Here is a 21,317-nt window from a genome sequence, read left to right as displayed (position 1 = left end):
CCCCCCTCTTTCCTCTAATCACCCTCCTCCTTCCCCTCTTTCCATCCTCCTTCCTCTCTTTCCCCCCTCCTTCCTCTAATCACCTTCCTCCTTCCTCTCTTCCCCTCCTCCTTCATCTCTCCCCCTCCTTCCTCTAATCACCCTCCTCCTTCCTCTTTTTCCCTCCTCCTTCCTCTTTCCCTCCTCCTTCCTCTAATCACCCTCCTCCTTCCCCTCTCCCTCCCTCCTTCTCCCCTCCTCCTTCCTCTCTTTCCTTCCTCCTTCCTCTAATCACCCTCCTCCTTCCTCTCCTCCTTCCCCTATCCTCACCTCCTTCTCACCTCCTCCTTCCTCTCTTCCCCTCCTCCTTCCTCTTTCCCTCCTCCTTCCTCTAATCACCCTTCTCCTTCCCCTCCTCCTTCCTCTAATCACCCTCTTCCTTCCTCTCTTCCCCACCTCCTTCCTCTAATCACCCTCCTCCTTCCCCTGCTCCTTCCTCTCCTCACCTCCTTCTCCCCTCCTCAATCCTCTCCTCCTCCTTCCTCTCTCCCCTCACCTCTCTTCCCCTTCTCCTCTCCCCTCTCATCTCCTCCTTCTCCCCTCCCCTCTCTTCCCTTCCTCCTCTCCTCTTCCCTCCTCCCTCTCTCTCCTCCTCCTTCCTCTCTCACCTCCTCCTTCCTCTATTCCCATCCTCCTTCCTCTCTCCCCTCCTCCTCTCCCCCTCCTCCTCTCCTCTCCTCTCCCCTCCTCCTTCCTCTCTCTCCCCTTCTCTTTCCTCTCTCTCCCCTCCTCCTCCTCTCCCCCTCCTCCTCTCCCCTCCTCCTTCCTCTTTCTCCCCTCCTCCTTCCTCTCTCCCCCTCCTCCTTCCCCCTCCACCTTCCTCTCCTCCTGTGCAATTAATCCAATGTATTTATAAAGCCCTTTTTTTTACATCAGTAGATGTCACAAAGTGCTTATACAGAAACCCAGCCTAAAACCACAAAGCAAGCAATGCAGATGTAGAAACACAGTGGTTAGAAAAAACTCTCTAGAAAGGCTCTGAACCTAGACAGGAACCAGGCTCTGAGGGGTTGGCCAGTCCTCTTCTGGCTGTGCTAGGTGGAGATTATAACAGTACATGGCCATTAAAGCTAGATTGTTCTTCAAGACGTCCGGTGAACAGGTCAGGGTTCCATAGCAGCAGGCAGAACAGCAGAAACTGGAGCAGCAGCACGGCCAGGTGGACTGGGGACAGCCAGGAGTCATCAGGCCAGGTAGTCTTGAGGCATGGTCCTAGGGCTCAGGTCCTCCAGAATGGCAGGGGGTGAGAGCTATTTCTCCAGAGTTGTTCAATCGGTTGAAGTCTGAGCTCTGGCTGGGTCACACAAAAACATTCAGAGACTTGTCCCGAAGACACTCCTGCATTGTCTTGGCTGTGTGCTTAGGGTCGTTGTCCTGTTGGAAGGTAAACCTTTGCCCCAGTCTGAGGTCCTGAGTGCTCTGAAGCAGGTTTTCATCAAGGATCTCGCTGTACTTTGCTCCGTTCATCTTTCCCTCGATCCTGACTAGTCTCCCAGTCCCTACCACTGAAAAACATCCCCACAGCATGATGCTGCCACCACCATGCTTCACCGTAGGGATGGTGCCAGGTTTCTTTCAGAGGTGACACTTGGCATTCAGGCCAAAGAGTTCAATTTTGGTTTCATCAGACCAGGGAATCTTGTTTCTCATGGTCTGAGAGTCCTTTAGGTGCCTTTTACTGAGGAGTGGCTTCCGTCTGGCCACTCTACCATAAAGGCCTGATTGGTGAAGTGCTGCAGAGACAGTTCTCAATCTGGAAGGTTCTCTCATCTCTACAGAGGAACTCTGGAGCTCTGTCAGAGTGACCATTGGGTTCAAGGTCAACTTCCAGACCAAGGCCTTTCCCCAAATGTTCAGTTTGGCCGGGCGGCCAGCTCTAAGAAGAGCTTTGGTGGTTACTAACTTCTTCCGTTTAACCTCTCTGGGCCAGTGGGACGCTTGCGTCCCACCTACTCAACAGCCAGTGTAATCCCGTGACGCGATATTCAAATACCTTAGAAATGCTATTACTTCAATTTCTCAAACATATGACTATTTTACACCATTTTAAAGACAAGACTCTCGTTAATCTAACCACACTGTCCGATTTCAAAAAGGCTTTACCATGAAAGCAAAACAGATTATGTCAGCAGAGTACCCAGCCAGAAATAATCAGACACCCATTTTTCAAGCTAGCATATAATGTCACATAAACCCAAACCACAGCTAAATGCAGCACTAACCTTTGATGATCTTCATCAGATGACAATCCTAGGACATTATGTTATACAATACATGCATGTTTTGTTCAATCAAGTTCATATTTATATCAAAAACCAGCTTTTTACATTAGCATGTGACTAGCATGTGACTAGCATTCCCACCGAACACTTCCGGTGAATTTACTAAATTACTCACGATAAACGTTCACAAAAACATAACAATTATTTTAAGAATTATAGATACAGAACTCCTTTATGCACTCGCTATGTCCGATTTTAAAATAGCTTTTCGGTGAAAGCACATTTTGCAATATTCTGAGTAGATAGCCCGCCATCACAGGTTAGCTATTTTGACACCCACCAAGTGTGGTACTCACCAAACTCCGATTTACTATTAGAAAAGTTTGATTACCTTTGCTGTTCTTCGACAGAATGCACTCCCAGGACTTCTTCTTCAATAACAAATGTTGGTTTGGTTCCAAATAATCCATAGTTATATCCAAATAGCGGCGTTTTGTTTGTGCGTTCAAGACACTATCCGAAGGGTAAAGAAGGGTGACGCGCCCGACGCGTTTCGTGACAAAAAATTTAAAAATATTCCATTACCGTACTTCGAAGTCAAACGCTATTTAAAATCTATTTTTATGCTATTTTTCCCGTAAAAAAGCGATAATATTCCGACCGGGAGTCGTTGTTTTCGTTCAAAGAGAGAGAAAGTAAACATGGTGTTGGCTCGTGCACGCGCCTCCAGTCTCATTGTCCTCAGATCGACCATTATCCAAATGCGCTAATGTTTTTCAGCCAGGGCCTGCAAAGCCACCATTCATCGTTCTGGCGCCTTCTGAGAGCCTATGGGAGCGTTAGAAAATGTCACGTTATGCCAGAGATCCCCTGTTTTGGTTAGAGATGATCAAGAAGGCCAATAAATAGTCAGAGAGAGCGCTTCCTGTTTGGAATTTTCTCAGGTTTTGGCCTGCCAAATGAGTTCTGTTATACTCACAGACACCATTCAAACAGTTTTAGAAACTTTAGGGTGTTTTCTATCCAAATCAAACAATTATATGCATATTCTAGTTACTGGGCAGGAGTAGTAACCAGATTAAATCGGGTACGTTTTTTATCCGGCCGTGCAAATACTGCCCCCTATCCCCAACAGGTTAAGAAGGACGGAGGCCACTGTGTTCTTGGGGACCTTCATTGCTGCAGAAATATTTTGGTACCCTTCCCCAGATCTGTGCCTCGACACAATCCTGTCTCTGAGCTCTACAGAGAATTATTTCAACCTCATGGCTTGGTTTTTGCTCTGACATGCACTGTCAACTGTGGGACCTTATATAGACAGGTGAGTGCCTTTCCAAATCATGTCCAATCAATTGAATTTACAACAGGTGGACTCCAATCAAGTTGTAGAAACATCACAAGGATGATCAATTGAAACAGGATGCACCTGAGCTCAATTTCGAGTCTCATAGCAAAGGGTTTAAATACTTATGTGAATGAGGTATTTCTGTTTTTAATTTTTTATAAATGTGCAAAAATGTCTAAAAACCTGTTTTTGCTTTGTCATTATGGGGTATTGTCTGTAGATTGGAGGTAGTTGGAGGTCTCAGATGGGAAGTTCCGCGTGGGTCGTTTAGGCTTCTCAATGACGCACTTCTCCGGCGCAACTCTCTGGTTGTCCTCACGATGTCATTGTCCTTTTGGCTTAGTGGTCTGATTCCTCGCCCTTGCTCTGAAAGGGGTCTTCTGAGGACAGACAGCTCTGTAGCTCAGAGCTCACAGCGTAGGAATGAAAAAGCGTAGATACCACGATTCGATGGAGAATGGAGGCTAGGTAGTTCGGCTTGAATTCACCCGCTTAGACACAGCTACCCAACCATAGCATGGGTAGAAAAAATATTTATTTGTCTTCAACCTCGTGTTGCGTTTTGGGTTCGTTGACTTTTTAGACCTTGGCTGCAGCTCGGGTCACTTAGTCTTATATGTTACTTCTTAACTCACATGTCTTATACCCTCGGGTCAGAAGTGGGCGTAACCGCCTTTTTGGGCAATTCTCTGGGCGTACCAAGTTAAGAGGCTGGAGGTCTAGATTTAACTCCAATCCTAATTAGACAACAAACTTCACATTTCATCTTTACCAAAACATTCTCTTTGATTTGGACATTTTCCACACAACGTACAATGTATAAACATCAAGCATAACCTAGGAAAACTCTTAAAGTTACAATGTTCCCGTAATAACATCGTCCTTTAACCTTTAATAACCAGACAAAAATTACATTCATTTTCATATTCCATCTATCGTCATGACCACCATTGTGGCTGACGGAAACCATGGTTCCAAAGTTCCTTTATTGCATGTTTAATGATCTGAGGCCGGTTCTCCATAGTGAGAGGACAAAGGAATTTTGTCTGTTGCCTAAGATTTACCATGGGCATGAGGGGTCATAAAACCCTCACATCTTCCTATCCCTTGAGATCCCTTCTCCTCTGGTGGGGATGAAATCTCTCTGCAGGATGGTGGTCATTGGTAACCTGATCCGAGCAGGACAGTCATGACATTACCTTCACCTGGTATACTAAACCTTACATTCACCTGATATACTGAACCTTACCTTCACCTGATATACTGAACCTTACCTTCACCTGGTATACTGAACCTTACCTTCACCTGATATACTGAACCTTACCTTCACCTGATATACTGAACCTTAACTTCACCTGATATACTGAACCTTACCTTCACCTGATATACTGAACCTTACCTTCACCTGATATACTGAACCTTAAGTACTGTCTCCACATAGAAGTCTCCTATAGGAGTTATGTACTGTCTCCACATAGCAGTCTCCTATAGGAGTTATGTACTGTCTCCACATAGCATTCTCCTATAGGAGTTATGTACTGTCTTCACATAGCAGTCTCCTGTAGGAGTTATGTACTGTCTCCACATAGCAGTCTCCTGTAGGAGTTATGTACTGTCTCCACATAGCATTCTCCTATAGGAGTTATGTACTGTCTCCACATAGCAGTCTCCTGTAGGAGTTAGGTACTGTCTCCACATAGCAGTCTCCTGTAGGAGTTATGTACTGTCTCCACATAGCAGTCTCCTATAGGAGTTATGAACTGTCTCCACATAGCAGTCTCCTATAGGAGTTATGTACTGTCTCCACATAGCAGTCTCCTATAGGAGTTATGCACTGTCTCCACATAGCAGTCTCCTATAGGAGTTATATACTGTCTCCACATAGCAGTCTCCTATAGGAGTTATGTACTGTCTCCACATAGCAGTCTCCTGTAGGAGTTATGAACTGTCTCCACATAGCAGTCTCCTGTAGGAGTTATGTACTGTCTCCACATAGCAGTCTCCTGTAGGAGTTATGTACTGTCTCCACATAGCAGTCTCCTGTAGGAGTTATGTACTGTCTCCACATAGCAGTCTCCTGTAGGAGTTATGAACTGTCTCCACATAGCAGTCTCCTGTAGGAGTTATGAACTGTCTCCACATAGCAGTCTCCTGTAGGAGTTATGTACTGTCTCCACATAGCAGTCTCCTGTAGGAGTTATGTACTGTCTCCACATAGCAGTCTCCTGTAGGAGTTATGTACTGTCTCCACATAGCAGTCTCCTGTAGGAGTTATGTACTGTCTCCACATAGCAGTCTCCTATAGGAGTTATGTAATGCACATGGGCGGGTCATATGGGAGGGGAGAAGAGGCGGAGGAGGGGAGGGGTTTTTGTTTTGTCTGTAGTCAGAGAGGAAGAAGCAAAGCGAGAAGTTTTACTCTGCCCCAAAATCTGTCCATGAAAATAGCGAAGTCAATGAGAGTGTCGAATTTGTTCAGCAAAAAGTTGACCAAAGGTTATTTGATCTAATAGAAGTTTCATAATGTTTAGATTGTTACAAATTCACTGGTATAAGTAGACGCACGTGGCATTTTGGCAACTTTTAATTAATCTACTTTATATCAGAGTTGTGCCTTTTGTCACAGAGATATATAGAGGACTCATCATGGATACAAACCCATTTTAGCATACACATTACCATTGAGGGATTACACCATTTTAAAGTAGTGGGGAGCAATTGTAACTGGGTGGGGAGCAATTGTAATGGCCTCTTTTTGTAGGAATTAACTCTGCCATGGTTCGTTGGACAAAGCCTATGGGGATATGAATGGAGTAGGGTTTATGGATAAATCTTATACATTTGGTTCTATGACATAATCTTCAGCGGATTTTCGAAGTCTTTATATAATCAGAAAAACCACATAAAGCATATAAACATTTTATAATGAATACATGTCATGTTAACTGACTGATATTATCTCATAGAACAAAACGTATAAGATTTCCTAAGCCTGTGTTAACCTCTGACCTTTTCACCGTTTAATTCCAAAACCCTATTCATTTCCCCATTTATTTTCCCCAATATGAATGGTTGAATGAACCAGAGGTAACTCATTTCCGGTTTTTATGACTATAAGCTGGCGAGTTCTTTGAAGAAAATGGACTACTTTAAAATGGAGATAGTCTCAATGGCGCTGCCCATGCTGTCACAGACGCTATATTGGCACAGATACAAAGATGACTCTATCTATCTCTATGGCCTGTTGTTCACACGCGTATCTGCCGTCTCATTGGCTAGAATGGTCCCACCTGATCTCATCTCTTCCTGCCTGCCTTCCGTCTTTGTGGACTTGTTTTTTCATTGTTAGAGCAGTCACTCTAATATCTTGTCAATATAATAGACAATCTTTGGTGTAGTGTAGAGGGAGGGGAGGGGTTTTGTGTGTAGTGCAAAGTGTAGCTGATTCACTGTGCTTTACTCACAGCACAATAATATAGCCCAGTGTCTTCAATCCTCACTGCAAGCGACCCCAGAAAACCCTCATCCTCGGCGTCGCCTGAGATGTTAAAGTTTTCCTCAACATCAACAGCTTCTTTAAAGGACAGGAAGCCGATGAGCTGGAGCTTTTGTCCATGTATCTGACGGTACCAGTAGATTTTATCATATTTTTTGTCATGGTGACTGCAGGTCATCTTTAAGGTGGTTCCTGGCCTCTTGGTGAGATAACGAGGAGATTGGTGGACGGAGAGGGACACACAGGAACCTGGGGAGAAGACAGCAGGAGAAGAGAGAGACGATGAAACACAGAGAGACAATAATAAAACAGATCAGCTACTAACTACCTGATATACTGAACTTTACCTTCAGCTGGTATACTGAACCTTACCTTCACCTGATATACTGAACCTTACCTTCACCTGATATGCTGAACCTTACCTTCACCTGATATACTGAACCTTACCTTCACCTGATATGCTGAACCTTACCTTCACCTGATATACTGAACCTTATCTTCACCTGATATACTGAACCTTACCTTCACCTGATATGCTGAACCTTACCTTCCCCTGATATACTGAACCTTATCCTCTCTGGGCTAGGCGGGACGAAATCGTCCCACCTACGCAACAGCCAGTGTAATCCCGTGGCGCGATTTTCACATACCTTAGAAATGCTATTACTTCAATTTCTCAAACATATGACTATTTTACACCATTTTAAAGACAAGACTCTCGTTAATCTAACCACACTGTCCGATTTCAAAAGGCTTTACAACGAAAGCAAAACATTAGATTATGTCAGCAGAGTACCCAGCCAGAAATAATCAGACAGCCATTTTTCAAGCTAGCATATAATGTCACAAAACCTTACCTTCACCTGATATACTGAACCTTATCTTCACCTGATATACTGAACCTTACCTTCACCTGATATACTGAACCTTATCCTCACCTGTGAGCCAGAGGAGTGAAACAGTAGCCGTGAGGAGAACTCTGATCATGCTGTTTGTCTGTCTGTTTGTCTGTCACAGCTGTAGAGTTAGATCTATGTCTACGGTCTGAGGTGTTCAGAGTCTTGTGTTCTGAGGTGGGAGGAGCTTATAGCTGACCTATCGCCCTACAGTACAGTGGAACATTACTGCCCTCTGCTGGGTTAGCTGGAAGGTACTGGGACAATAACATGAAACAAAACAGAATTAGTATTGAGTAATTGTTATATTGAGAGTAAAAAAACAAAAAACAAATCCAAAACCAGAAATGATAATATTATGGGGCCTGTCATTCCCAATACTGTTTAGTAACAATCATCTTCCCAGGTATATTGACAGGAAACACATTTGAAAGCTGTAAAAAAAAAAAAAAAAAAAAAAAAGTACTGTAGCTCTCATCCTAGAGAAGCTTGGAGAGCCCTGCTCTAGGTAGAGCAGCAGGATCAGTGAGACCTCCATCTCTATGAGTAGAATGTAGAACACTAACACACATTCTGAGTGTTCTGAGGTGGGAGGAGCTTATAGCTGACCTATCGCCCTACAGTACAGTGGAACATTACTGCCCTCTGCTGGGTTAGCTGGAAGGTACTGGGACAATAACATGAAACAAAATATAGAGTTTGTAAAAAAAATAAAAATATATGAACAAAGACGAACAATACCTTAAAATAAATCTATAAATAAAAATATAAATATATAAATCTTCTTGTGTATATCTATAGACTACATTGAGGTTTTTCTTTCGTTATTTGGCGAGCACACAGAGATTAACTGTGTGCTCGCCAATTAGCCTACACAGCCAAATAATGCTTTTTTGGAACTGGCAGAAAACGTTAACGTCAATCCACAGCAAAGGCAAAAAAGGATATCGTCAAAGTTTAATTCAATAAGACAAACGCTGCAAAAGGAGAGTTGAAAATAAAGAAAAAGGGAGGGCCAGAAAAGTAATGTTTGTTTGGAAAATATTTGTTATGTGTGATGATTGTGAGGCGGCTGATACAAATTCGACAGTCACAAGACAGGGACTTCAAATAGGCCTATGGTACGTCAAGGGAACTGTAGCCTACTGTTCAGATGGGTTGAATGGAAACTGAAATCTGGACACTGACTGTAGGTCTATAACATTTCACATAGCCTTAATATTAACTCCTACAGAAGCATTTCTTGCAGTAAAATAATACACCAAAAATCGGCTAAATTTGGATTTGGGAACAGGAGTGGAGAAATAGGATTTATTTATCTTGAGAGAATGTAATGCTCAGTTAGACACCCCTGAAAACGAGTGGATTTGGCTATTTCAGCCACACCCGTTGCTGACAGGTGTATAAAATTGAGCACACAGCCATGCAATCTCCATAGACAAACATTGGCAATAGAAATGGCCTTACTAAAGAGCTCAGTGACTTTCAACGTGGCACCGTAATAGGATGCCACCTTTCCAACAAGTCAGTTTGTCAAATTTCTGCCCTGCTAGAGCTGCCCCAGTCAACTGTAAGTGCTATGAAGTGAAAACGTCTAGGAGCTACAACGGCTCAGCTGTGAAGTGGTAGGCCACACACAAGCTCACAGAACGGGAACGCCAAGTGCTGAAGTGCGTAGCGTGTATAAATCGCCTGTCCACGGTTGCGAAACTCACCATCGAGTTCTAAACTGCATCTAGTAGCAACATCAGCACGCTTCACCATCTGGCAGTCCGACAGACAAATCTGGGTTTGGCGGATGCCAGGAGAACGCTACCTGCCCGATTGCTTAGTGCCAACTGTAAAGTTTGGTGGAGGAGGAATAATGGTCTGGGGCTGTTTTTCATGGTTCGGGCTAGCCCCCTTAGTTCCAGTAAAGGGAAATCTTAACACTACAGTATACAATGACATTCTAGACAATTCTGTGCTTCCAAATTTGTGACAAGTTCGGGGAAGGCCCTTTCCTGTTTCAGTACGATAATGCACCTGTGCACAAAGCGAGCTCCATTCAGAAATGGTCTGTTGAGATCGGTGTGGTAGAACTTGACTGGCCTGCACAGAGCCCTGACCTCAACCCCATCGAACACCTTTGGGATGAATTGGAACGCCGACTGCGAGCCAGGCCTAATCGCCCAACATCAGTGCCCTACCTCACTAATGCTCTTGTGGCTGGAAGCGAGTCCCAGCAGCAATGTTCCAACATCTAGTGAAAAGCCTTCCCAGAAGAGTGGAGGCTGTTATAGCAGCAAAGGGGAAACCAACTCCATATTAATGCCCATGATTTTGTAATGAGATGTTGGACGAGCAGGTGGTCACATACTTTTGTTCATGTAGTGTAGCATCTGTAGAGGTGCTGTCTTCATCCCAGATTCAACGCGTTGGGTCGTTTTCACAGCTTTCACAGCTGAGTGATGTCATTTGGACATTTTGATCAGAAACTCTTTCCCTTACTTTGTGTTATTGTATTTTCTACCCGGTCCCTAAACATCTTCATTGTATTTTCTCCCCGGTCCCTAAACGTCTTCATTGTATTTTCTCCCCGTTCCCTAAACGTCTTTGATCCGTGAAAGATGACAGAGAAAACCAATGTCAACTAGATTGAAGCATTCATTCAATCAAACAATGACATTGTTCTGGGTTTATTTAGTCTTTCTAGGGCAACATATAATGACAGAAGAGACACGTTTCTATCTATAGAAGAGTTGACTAACAAATAGACAAAATGTTGGAAATTATAGGCAGAAACATATCTAAATCAGGCAAAATAAATCCTGTACTCCCTGTCTAAAAATATTTTTGCCATTTTGGACTGTAGCCTACAGCACATCTTCTATATTTACGGGTTAGTGTGATTTTCACATTTCACATCACATATATTAGCAATTGTGGGATGTTTAGTATTGATTATGTTTAGTATTGAGGAGGTTTACTATTGAGGAGGTTTAGTATTGAGGAGGTTTAGTAGTGAGGAGGTTTAGTAGTGAGGAGGTTTAGAAGTGAGGAGGTTTAGTAGTGAGGAGGTTTAGTAGTGAGGAGGTTTAGTAGTGAGGAGGTTGACTATTGAGGAGGTTGACTATTGAGGAGGTTTAGAAGTGAGGAGGTTTAGTAGTGAGGAGGTTTAGTAGTGAGGAGGTTTAGTAGTGAAGAGGTTTAGTAGTGAGGAGGTTTAGTAGTGAGGAGGTTTAGAAGTGAGGAGGTTTAGTATTGAGGAGGTTTAGTATTGAGGAGGTTTAGTATTGAGGAGGTTTAGTGTTGAGGAGGTTTAGTGTTGAGGAGGTTTAGTATTGAGGAGGTTTAGTATTGAGGAGGTTTAGTATTGAGGAGGTTTAGTATTGAGGAGGTTTAGTAGTGAGGAGGTTTAGTAGTGAGGAGGTTTAGTATTGAGGAGGTTTATGTGGTTCAGAACACTGCAGTGGTGGTGTGAGGTGTGACTTTGTATTTGAGATGTGGTTTTTGTAGGGCTGAGATAGGATCTGCTACACTGTGCTCTCTGGCAGCACAGAAATATACTGCACTGTCCTCTTGTGTCAGGTTGGAAACACTTAAATCACAATACTGTTCTGCGTTTCCTCTCAATTTAATTTTGTCCTTGAAACTAGATTCTGGGTTTTTGTTGTCTGTGTAAAGGTACCCCAGCAGTTGTAGCTGTCTGTCCTGAGAATGAGACTGTCTGTACCAGAGGATAACATCATAGTCTTTTATAGTGTGAGAACAGCGGAGATCAGCGGAGTCTCCTGGGGTCGTTACCAAGGCAGCAGGAGTCTGGACAACTCTGGTACCTAGACCCAACCCTGGGAGGGGAGGAAGGGGAGGAAGAGGAGGAAGAGGGGAGGAAGAGAAGAGGAAGATGAGGAAGAGGGGAGGAAGAGGAGATTATCAAATGTTTGTGAATCTAAGTTGACCTTTGAATTGATTGTCAATAGGTTTGTATGTATCCAAACGAGCCGTAATTGCTAGAAAACACAGATGCCCTCCATGACAACGAAATGTCTGGTACCTTAAAATATTACTATGGTCTTAGTCTTACCTGTGAGACATAGTGATACCAAACAGACAGCGAGGATCATGGTGACAGTCTGTCTGCACTACAGAGAGAAAAGAGCAGATCAACTGAGTAAAGCTTCACACAGAGACAGACAGGGGGAAGTACATCATCACAGTGACTTTGATTGGCAGATACAAATGCTCTGCTCAACCTCTCTCTGTCTCTCTCCCTCTAACCTTCCCCTCTCTCTCAGGTGGTCCTCGTAACGCCTGGGCCCACTGATGTAGGGAGAGGTGGGCCAACAGCGGTAGAGCACCTGTTGCTGAGGAACAAGTTGTCCGTGTTGAGGGCACGGAGTTGCAACTTGTACCAGAGGGAAATGTTATGCAGCAGAAAAATATTGTTGTAGTAGGTAAGGACGGATCTGAAGAGCCATTTTCTTAGACTGGTGAGGAGTTGCCCAGTACGAGTGCTTGGGTACAGGAGGGGGTTCATGTGGAGCTAGTCTCCCAGGTAGTGGAGGAGATGCCCACTACGAGTAATGGGGTACAGGAGGGGGTTCATGTGGAGCTAACCTCCCAGGTAGTGGAGGAGATGCCCACTACGAGTAATGGGGTACAGGAGGGGGTTCAGATGGGGCTAGTCTCCCAGGTAGTGGAGGAGATGCCCACTACGAGTAATGGGGTACAGGAGGGGGTTCAGATGGGGCTAGTCTCCCAGGTAGTGGTGGAGATGCCTTGTATGAGTGATGGGGTGCAGGTGGGGAGTGTTGAGAGGGATGTGGTAGAAGGGAGTCAAGGGGTCTGTAGCCTCAGTTGAGGAGGATCAGGAGAAGGATATGGATGTCTCTATTGATAAGATAGCAGCTGATGACGACTCAATTTACAATTTAGAGGAGGTAAATGGGTTCCTGGATCAGACTTTTGACAAATCTGTCAAATTGGCAGATTTTTTTGAAGTTGATAAGTTTGTGAGGTCAGCTGTGATGTTACAGAAGACGGTGGGCTTAGACCAGTTGAGTGAGAATAAGCATTTTCGCTTGAGGAAATTTGTTACTGCTGTCACAGCAGCAAAAGGTAGTGGGAAACGTGGTCAGGTTAAGAGAAAATTAAAACAATGATGATGATGATCATGCTTCAAAGGGTGTTTTTTTCCTCTTTGTCTGGTTTCTCTGTGGTTTCTCCTGCTTTTCCTTTCTCTTTTCTATATGGAGGTACTGAGGGTAGGTTCTCTCAATATTAATGGGGGAAGGGACAGGAATAAGAGGGCTTGGGCATTAGAAGTAATAAAACAGAAAAGGCTTAATGTAGTTTTTCTGCAGGAGACATAGTGATGAGGCTAATGAGGTTGACTGGGGTATGTGGTGGGAGGGGCAGCATATACTCACTCAGTCATGGTACTAATTTCAGTGCTGGGGTGGCCATTTTGTTTTCCTCAGGCTTAGGGTTGACTGTGGTATCAACAACAGAGATTGTCAAGGGACGGGTTTTATTGGTCAAGGCGGATGTTAAGGTTATTATTTTTTTTTTTTATGTTTATGCTCCTAATGAGGGTACAGAGCGTATTGCTGTATTTGATAAAATAAAGGAAACCTTAAGACAGTGTGACCAAGAGGGGTGTATGGTTTTAGGGGGGGACTGGAACTGTACAGTCATGGCCAAAAGTTTTGAGAATGACACAAATATTAATTTCCACAAAGTTTGCTGCTTCAGTGTCTTTAGATATTTTTGTCAGATGTTACTATGGAATACTGAAGTATAATTACAAGCATATCATAAGTGTCAAAGGCTTTTATTGACAATTACATGAAGTTGATGCAAAGAGTCAATATTTGCAGTGTTGACCCTTCTTTTTCAAGACCTCTGCAATCCGCCATGGCATGCTGGCAATTAACTTCTGGGCCACATCCTGACTGATGGCAGCCCATTCTTGCATAATCAATGCTTGGAGTTTGTCAGAATTTGTGGGTTTTTGTTTGTCCACCCGCCTCTTGAGGATTGACCGCAAGTTCTCAATGGGATTAAGGTCTGGGGAGTTTCCTTGCCATGGACCCAAATATCAATGTTTTGTTCTCCGAGCCACTTAGTTATCACTTTTGCCTTATGGCAAGGTGCTCCATCATGCTGGAAAAGGCATTGTTCGTCACCAAACTGTTCCTGGATGGTTGGGAGAAGTTGCTCTCGGAGGATGTGTTGGTACCATTCTTTATTCATGGCTGTGTTCTTAGGCAAAATTGTGAGTGAGCCCACTCCCTTGGCTGAGAAGCAACCCCACACATGAATGGTCTCAGGAGGCTTTACTGTTGGCATGACACAGGACTGATGGTAGCGCTCACCTTGTCTTCTCCGGACAAGCTTTTTTCCAGATGCCCCAAACAATTGGAAAGGGGATTCATCAGAGAAAATGACTTTACCCCAGTCCTCAGCAGTCCAATCCCTGTACCTTTTGCAGAATATCAGTCTGTCCCTGATGTTTTTCCTGGAGAGAAGAGCTTCTTTGCTGCCCTTCTTGACACCAGGCCATCCTCCAAAAGTCTGCACCTCACTGTGCGTGCAGATGCACTCACACCTGCCTGCTGCCATTCCTGAGCAAGCTCTGTACTGGTGGTGCCCCGATCCCGCAGCTGAATCACCTTTAGGAGACGGTCCTGGCGCTTGCTGGACTTTCTTGGGCGCCCTGAAGCCTTCTTCACAACAATCGAACCGCTCTCCTTGAAGTTCTTGATGATCCGATAAATGGTTGATTTAGGTGCAATCTTACTGGCAGCAATATCTTGCCTGTGAAGCCCTTTTTGCGCAAAGCAATGATGACGGCACATGTTTCCTTGCAGGTAACCATGCTTGACAGAGGAAGAACAATGATTCCAAGCACCACCCTCCTTTTGAAGCTTCCAGTCTGTTATTCAAACTCAATCAGCATGACAGAGTGATCTCAAGCCTTGTCCTCATCAACAGTCACACCTGTGTTAATGAGAGAATCACTGACATGATGTCAGCTGGTCCTTTTGTGGCAGGGCTGAAATGCAGTGGAAATGTGTTTTTGGGATTCAGTTTATTTGCATGGCAAAGAGGGACTTTGCAATTAACCTCTCTAAGGAAGGTGGGACGAAATCGTCCCACCTACGTAACAGCCAGTGGAATCCTGTGGCGCGTTATTCAAATACCTTAGAAATGCTATTACTTCAATTTCTCAAACATATGACTATTTTACACCATTTTAAAGACAAGACTCTCGTTAATCTAACCACACTGTCCGATTTCAAAAAGGCTTTACAACGAAAGCAAAACATTAGATTATGTCAGCAGAGTACCCAGCCAGAAATAATCAGACACCCATTATTCAAGCTAGCATATAATGTCACATAAACCCAAACCACAGCTAAATGCAGCACTAACCTTTGATGATCTTCATCAGATGACACACCTAGGACATTATGTTATACAATACATGCATGTTTTGTTCAATCAAGTTCATATTTATATCAAAAACCAGCTTTTTACATTAGCATGTGACGTTCAGAACTAGCATACCCCCCGCAAACTTCCGGTGAATTTACTAAATTACTCACGATAAACGTTCACAAAAAACATAACAATTATTTTAAGAATTATAGATACAGAACTCCTCTATGCACTCGCTATGTCCGATTTTAAAATAGCTTTTCGGTGAAAGCACATTTTGCAATATTCTAAGTAGATAGCCCGGCATCACAGGGCTAGCTATTTAGACACCCACCAAGTTTAGCCCTCACCAAAGTCAGAATTACTATAAGAAAAATGTTATTACCTTTGCTGTTCTTCGTCAGAATGCACTCCCAGGACTTCTACTTCAATAACAAATGTTGGTTTGGTTCAAAATAATCCATAGTTAAGTTCAAATATCCTCTGTTTTGTTTGTGCGTTCAAGACACTATCCGACGCGTTTCGTGACAAAAATTGTCTAAATATTCCATTACCGTTCTTCGAAGCATGTCAACCGCTGTTTAAAATCAATTTTTATGCCATTTTTCTCGTAAAAAAGCGATAATATTCCGACCGGGAAAGCGTGTTTACGTTCAAAGAGAGAGAAAATAATAACATGGGGTCGCCTCGTGCACGAGCCTCAGTATCATTGTCCTCTGATAGACCACTTACCAAAGGCGCTAATGTTTTTCAGCCAGGGGCTGGAATTACATCATTCAGCTTTTTCCCGGGTTCTGAGAGCCTATGGGAGCCGTAGGAAGTGTCACGTTGCAGCAAAGATCCTCAGTTTTCAATAAAGAGAGTCAAGAAGAACAAGAACTTGTCAGACAGGCCACTTCCTGTAAGGAATCTTCTCAGGTTTTTGCCTGCCATATGAGTTCTGTTATACTCACAGACACCATTCAAACAGTTTTAGAAACTTTAGGGTGTTTTCTATCCAAAGCCAATAATTATATGCATATTCTAGTTTCTGGGCAGTAGTAATAACCAGATTAAATCGGGTACGTTTTTTATCCGGCCGTGTAAATACTGCCCCCTAGCCCTAACAGGTTAATTGCAATTCATCTGATCACTCTTCATAACATTCTGGAGTATATGCAAATTGCCATCATACAAACTGAGGCAGCAGACTTTGTGAAAATTAATATTTGTGTCATTCTCAAAACCTTTGGCACATGACTGTACAGTGGATTTTACTGTTGACCGCACTGCTGAAGAACCCCACCTGCGGTCAGCAACTTGTCTGTCTGGTCTATTAACTGAGTTTGAGCTTTTTGATGTGTGGAGAGTAAGGAATGCAAAAGTTAGGCAGTACACATGGCTAAAGGTTAATGAAGGTCGTGTCAGTGCAGCAACGTTAGACAGGTATCTGATCTCTACTGTAGTAGGGTTGGAAGGTTAGACAGGTATCTGATCTCTACTGTAGTAGGGTTGGAAGGTTAGACAGGTATCTGATCACTACTGTAGTAGGGTTGGAAGGTTAGACAGGTGGTATGTATCTGATCACTACTGTAGTAGGGTTGGAAGGTTAGACAGGTTGTATGTATCTGATCACTACTGTAGTAGGGTTGGAAGGTTAGACAGGTTGTATGTATCTGATCTCTACTGTAGTAGGGTTGGAAGGTTAGACAGGTGGTCTGTATCTGATCTCTACTGTAGTAGGGTTGGAAGGTGTGATATTACTCCTGTGGGTTTCTCTGATCACCATATTGTTACTGTTGATATTCACTTGTCCTGTCCACGAAGGTCATCACCTTACTGGTATTTTAATGTTAGGGCCCCCCTTCTTGTCCAGGGGGTTTGCAGTGGGGTTGTGAAGGGCTTAATATTTTGGGGGTGTACCTGAGCTTGGCGAGGTGGGTCAGGAAGTGGGAGGGGCTGTCACAGGCAGTGCTGTCTAGACTGGCCAGGTGGAGGTGAGCTCCTGTCCCAAGTGTCATATAGAGGGAGACGGCTGATAATCAACAACCTGGCGGCATCTTCCCTTTGGAACAAATAAGGAGGACAGAGCCTGGTGGAACTGGAGAGCAGGGTGGCTGCTTTCCGACTAAAGGCGGCGTAGAGACTGCTGTACCATACTGATGTCGGCTGGAGCTAACCAGCATGCACGCTGCTGAGAAGAGCTGGTGGATTAGGGTTGGACCAGCAGCTGTTCCTCATGAGGCTGGAGGGGCTGAGTACAGCAAGTCTCTTTGAGTTTTACTCTGTGGTACTGAGGGCCTGCTAAGGCCCACGCTAGAAAGGGGGTATGGAGCCTGGGCTGTGGGTGTGGAAGGAGCCTATGTTCCACAACCCAGCAATCCTTTTGAGATCGGTTCAGTCGGCCACCCTGCAGAGGCAACTGATGGCAGCGGGTTTACAAAGGCTGGGTTGTAGAGCCTTCGGTTGATGGGGGGAGGAGGGGTTGAAAAACCCCGGAAGTCCCTGGCACAACACATAGGACTAACATTTCTTAGGCTGATGGAGAGATTCCTGGGGGAGGTCCATGAGGCACTGTCTGAGTCGGTAAGGGGGACGTTTGACTGGCCAAAGGGGAAGGGGACACCAATGTTTCCGCCACTGCAGGTGAGACTGGGGACTGGCAAGGGCTTGTTGGACTCGGTGGATTTTAGGACTTTTGGACCCCCCCCCCCCCCCCCCCCCCCCCCCCCCCCGAGCCTGGGGGAGTTTGAGGGGGTAGGAGGTAAAGCCCTCTACAACCTCTGCGTTAGGAGCCTAACAGGAATGAAGGCACATCAATGACAGGGGAATATGGTGAGTTTTAGATGGAGGGGGCTTTACAAACTCCCAGTACCAAAGAGGTCAGGGGACCTCCAGTGGAGGGTTCTACATGGAAGCCTGGCCACTAACAGCTGGTTGGCACGGGTCGACCCGGGAGTCAGACAAGGGTTGTCCTTTCAGTGTCACGAGTGAAACTGTGAATCATGCGTTTTCTGTCAGGTTAATGCCAATAACGTCTATGTGAGAGGTTGGGGGTGGAGTTTACTGTCGGGATGTTCATAATGGTATTTTTATTGAATCTTTATTTAACTAGGAACAGGGTCAAAGGTTGGGGGGATAACAGACCTGTTACTATTATAATGGGATGGCCTCTGTGCGCCTTAGGGTGGAAATTGAGTTCTATAAAATGATTTTTTTTTAAGTGTGGAGATGTTTCAGGAGATATGGTGTGGGGTTAATGAAATGAGGATGTATCAATTAAAGATAGACAAAAAGTCAAGTCTCTCTTTCTCTCCTTCTCTCTCTCTCTCTATTTCTCTTTCTCTCTTTCTCTCTCTCTACTTCTCTTTCTCTCTCTCCCTTTTCTCCTTCTCTCTCTCTCTCTCTCTCTCTCTCACACACTCCTCTCTCTCATCCTCCTTCTCTCTCACTCTCACTCTCCTTCTCTCTCTCCCCCTTCTCTTTGTCTCTCTCTCTCTCTCTTTTCTCTCTCCCTCCCCTTTTCTCTCTCTCAAATCCAGACACACTGTGGACACGGTAGACACATTTAAATGTAGGTTTAGATGCATGACGCGTTGGGAATTCCATGATCAGATCTCTATGATCAGAACACTAAAGCTGCATGAACTGTCAAGTCTAGACAGGGCCCTAGTGTTCGCTGTCTGACATCTGACATCTCACCTGACATCTCATCTCATCTGAACTGACTGGAGAGGAGGAACAGGAAGTGACCTCATCAGTGACATAATGACAAAATGCAGCGTGGCATCAGACAGCTGTACTGAGACAGTGAATGAGAGAAGGTTTTTGTAGTGTAGACAGGGGACTCTGCAACACTGTGCATAACGAGCAGCACATAAATACACTGCACTGTGTTGGGGTTGTCTCAAATTGAACATGTTCAGAGAGGCATTCTTTGGGCCGTCTCCACTCAAATCCCCACTCATATTAAAATTATTTTCATATGAACTCTCAATGGTTTTAGAATTATAATTCAAATATCCAATGAGTTTCAGTGCTGTTTCTCCTTGTGATTTCTGGTACCACAACATTTGTGTGTAGTCTGTTTTCTGATGGTGGCAGAAGAGCTGAATATTCTCTCCAGGTCTGCTGAAGACTGCAGAGGGAGTCTGGTGAACCTCAACACAGAGACAGAGACCTGAGGAGAGATGGAGAGAAGACATTCACTAGCATAGGTATACATAAAGGATGAATACACATCATACCATATTATGGATCTGAAACAATAGATAATTTCCTAGATTATTACCTGTGAGCCAAAAGAGTGTGTAGATTATGAGAGGTTTGTACATGTTGACTGTCAGAGATGATCATCAACAACCAACTAATCTGAATCAACCAACAAACCATCTCAACTGGCAGATGAGGAGGAGGAACAGGAAGTGACATCATCAGAGATGATCATCAACAACCAACTCATCTGAATCAACCAACAAACCATCTCAACTGGCAGGAGAGGAGGAGGAACAGGAAGTGACATCATCACTGATGCACAATCAAATTCAGACCTAAAATACAGGTGTGAGGAAGATGTTTCATTTTATTGTACAATCTACTGATATGGTTTTTGTAGTGTAGACGGGGGTTCTGCAACACTGCATAACTCGCATCACATAAACACACTGCGCTGTGTTGGGGTCTACTTACGTTGAAAACGTTCAGATGATTTTTTCACTAGGTACAGATCCCACCTTCAACATAGTAAGTTTAAGATTTTATTGAAAGAGAATGGGGGGGGGGGGGGTGGATGAGGTAGCTTGGTGATGCGGGGAGCATGCCGCTCGGTAGGAAGGGGTGTGGTTGTCCGTAGGACATTGAAGAACGAGTGCTCTTGGCGAAGGGATGTGGTTGTCTGTAGGTGCTAAAGGAGCGGTTTGCTCTCGAAGTTGGAGGTGCTTCAGTCGTAAAGGAGTGATGGGATCACATGTACATGTCGGCCACTGTGGACATGAGTTTCTTGTTTCAAACCAACATAGCACTTCCAACTTGTTTATCTTTCCCCAGTGCAGTGGATTTCAAATGTGCTTTGCTTGATGCCTGCCTGGCGAATCCTTTGGTACTGTCAAGAGCATTCTTCCAGTTAGAATACCCTGTTTGGGGGAAGGCCTTGTCCGCCTTAGCATTGGACTCAAAACAGAACTTTCAAAATGGGAAACAAAATTGTTACATCTGCGGTAGCCGAGTATTCCAGCCACTCTCTTCCTATGAAAAAAGTTGCTACTAAATGAATGTTTTTATGGACAGAAAACCTGCGGTAAGGGTAGGATTCTTGACTAAACTGGGCTGGCTCCTCTGTTCCCAGTTGGTCAGGAACATTAAGGGTGGAGCTATATCCTGGCGGCGCTAGCTGGAATTCAGCAACATCATCACTGCTGGGATTGGCGGTGGCCTTGATGGTGGTTTGATGCTGCTGCTCATCGATCTATTTTGGCTTTTTTTTGGGGTAGTTTGGCGAAGCCAATTTCTGATATCCATCTTGGCAGCGGCAGATTAGCTGGTTTGAGCTAGCTAAATAGGCTAAGACTAATAACACTACCGCTTTTAATAGCTGGCTAAGAAGCTGACTGAACTCTGTAGTGGAGGGGGGGGGGGGGGGGGTGGGAGGCAGAGTTGAGTGAAGCAGCTTCAACGGTAAACTTAATACCGCCCTTATAAATCTACAGGCGGAGGCATATCACGCCTACCATAGATGAGAAGCATTTTTCCCCCCGCTTTTTATGGAAAGCCAAAGGAGTCAAACCTAATGACCCCAGTGGCGTTCCAATTCCATAGCCCTCCTACACACACCACGGCGCACTCTGTCCATTGTGCTGACATAGCGCAGCGGAGAAAACTTGCTCCAACCTGCCACTAAATCATTTGAACTGTTTTGC

At 44.4% G+C, this 21,317-nt stretch overlaps 1 gene segment (V, D, J or C); it reads right to left on the bottom strand.

Annotated features, from left to right (window-relative positions):
- The window catches only part of LOC123744629 (T-cell receptor beta-2 chain C region-like), a 605,275-nt gene that overhangs the window by 27,996 nt on the left and 555,962 nt on the right, over nt 1–21,317 (bottom strand). The window contains 1 exon segment of the C gene segment in view: nt 7,071–7,101. Within this exon segment, the coding sequence occupies nt 7,071–7,101 (31 nt within the window).

This window comes from Salmo salar, chromosome 09 (assembly GCF_965601325.2).
Source record: "Salmo salar chromosome 09, fSalSal1, whole genome shotgun sequence".
NCBI lineage: Eukaryota > Metazoa > Chordata > Actinopteri > Salmoniformes > Salmonidae > Salmo > Salmo salar.
Note: the sequence above shows the minus strand (reverse complement) of the source record. Positions and strands in the feature narration are given on the sequence as shown.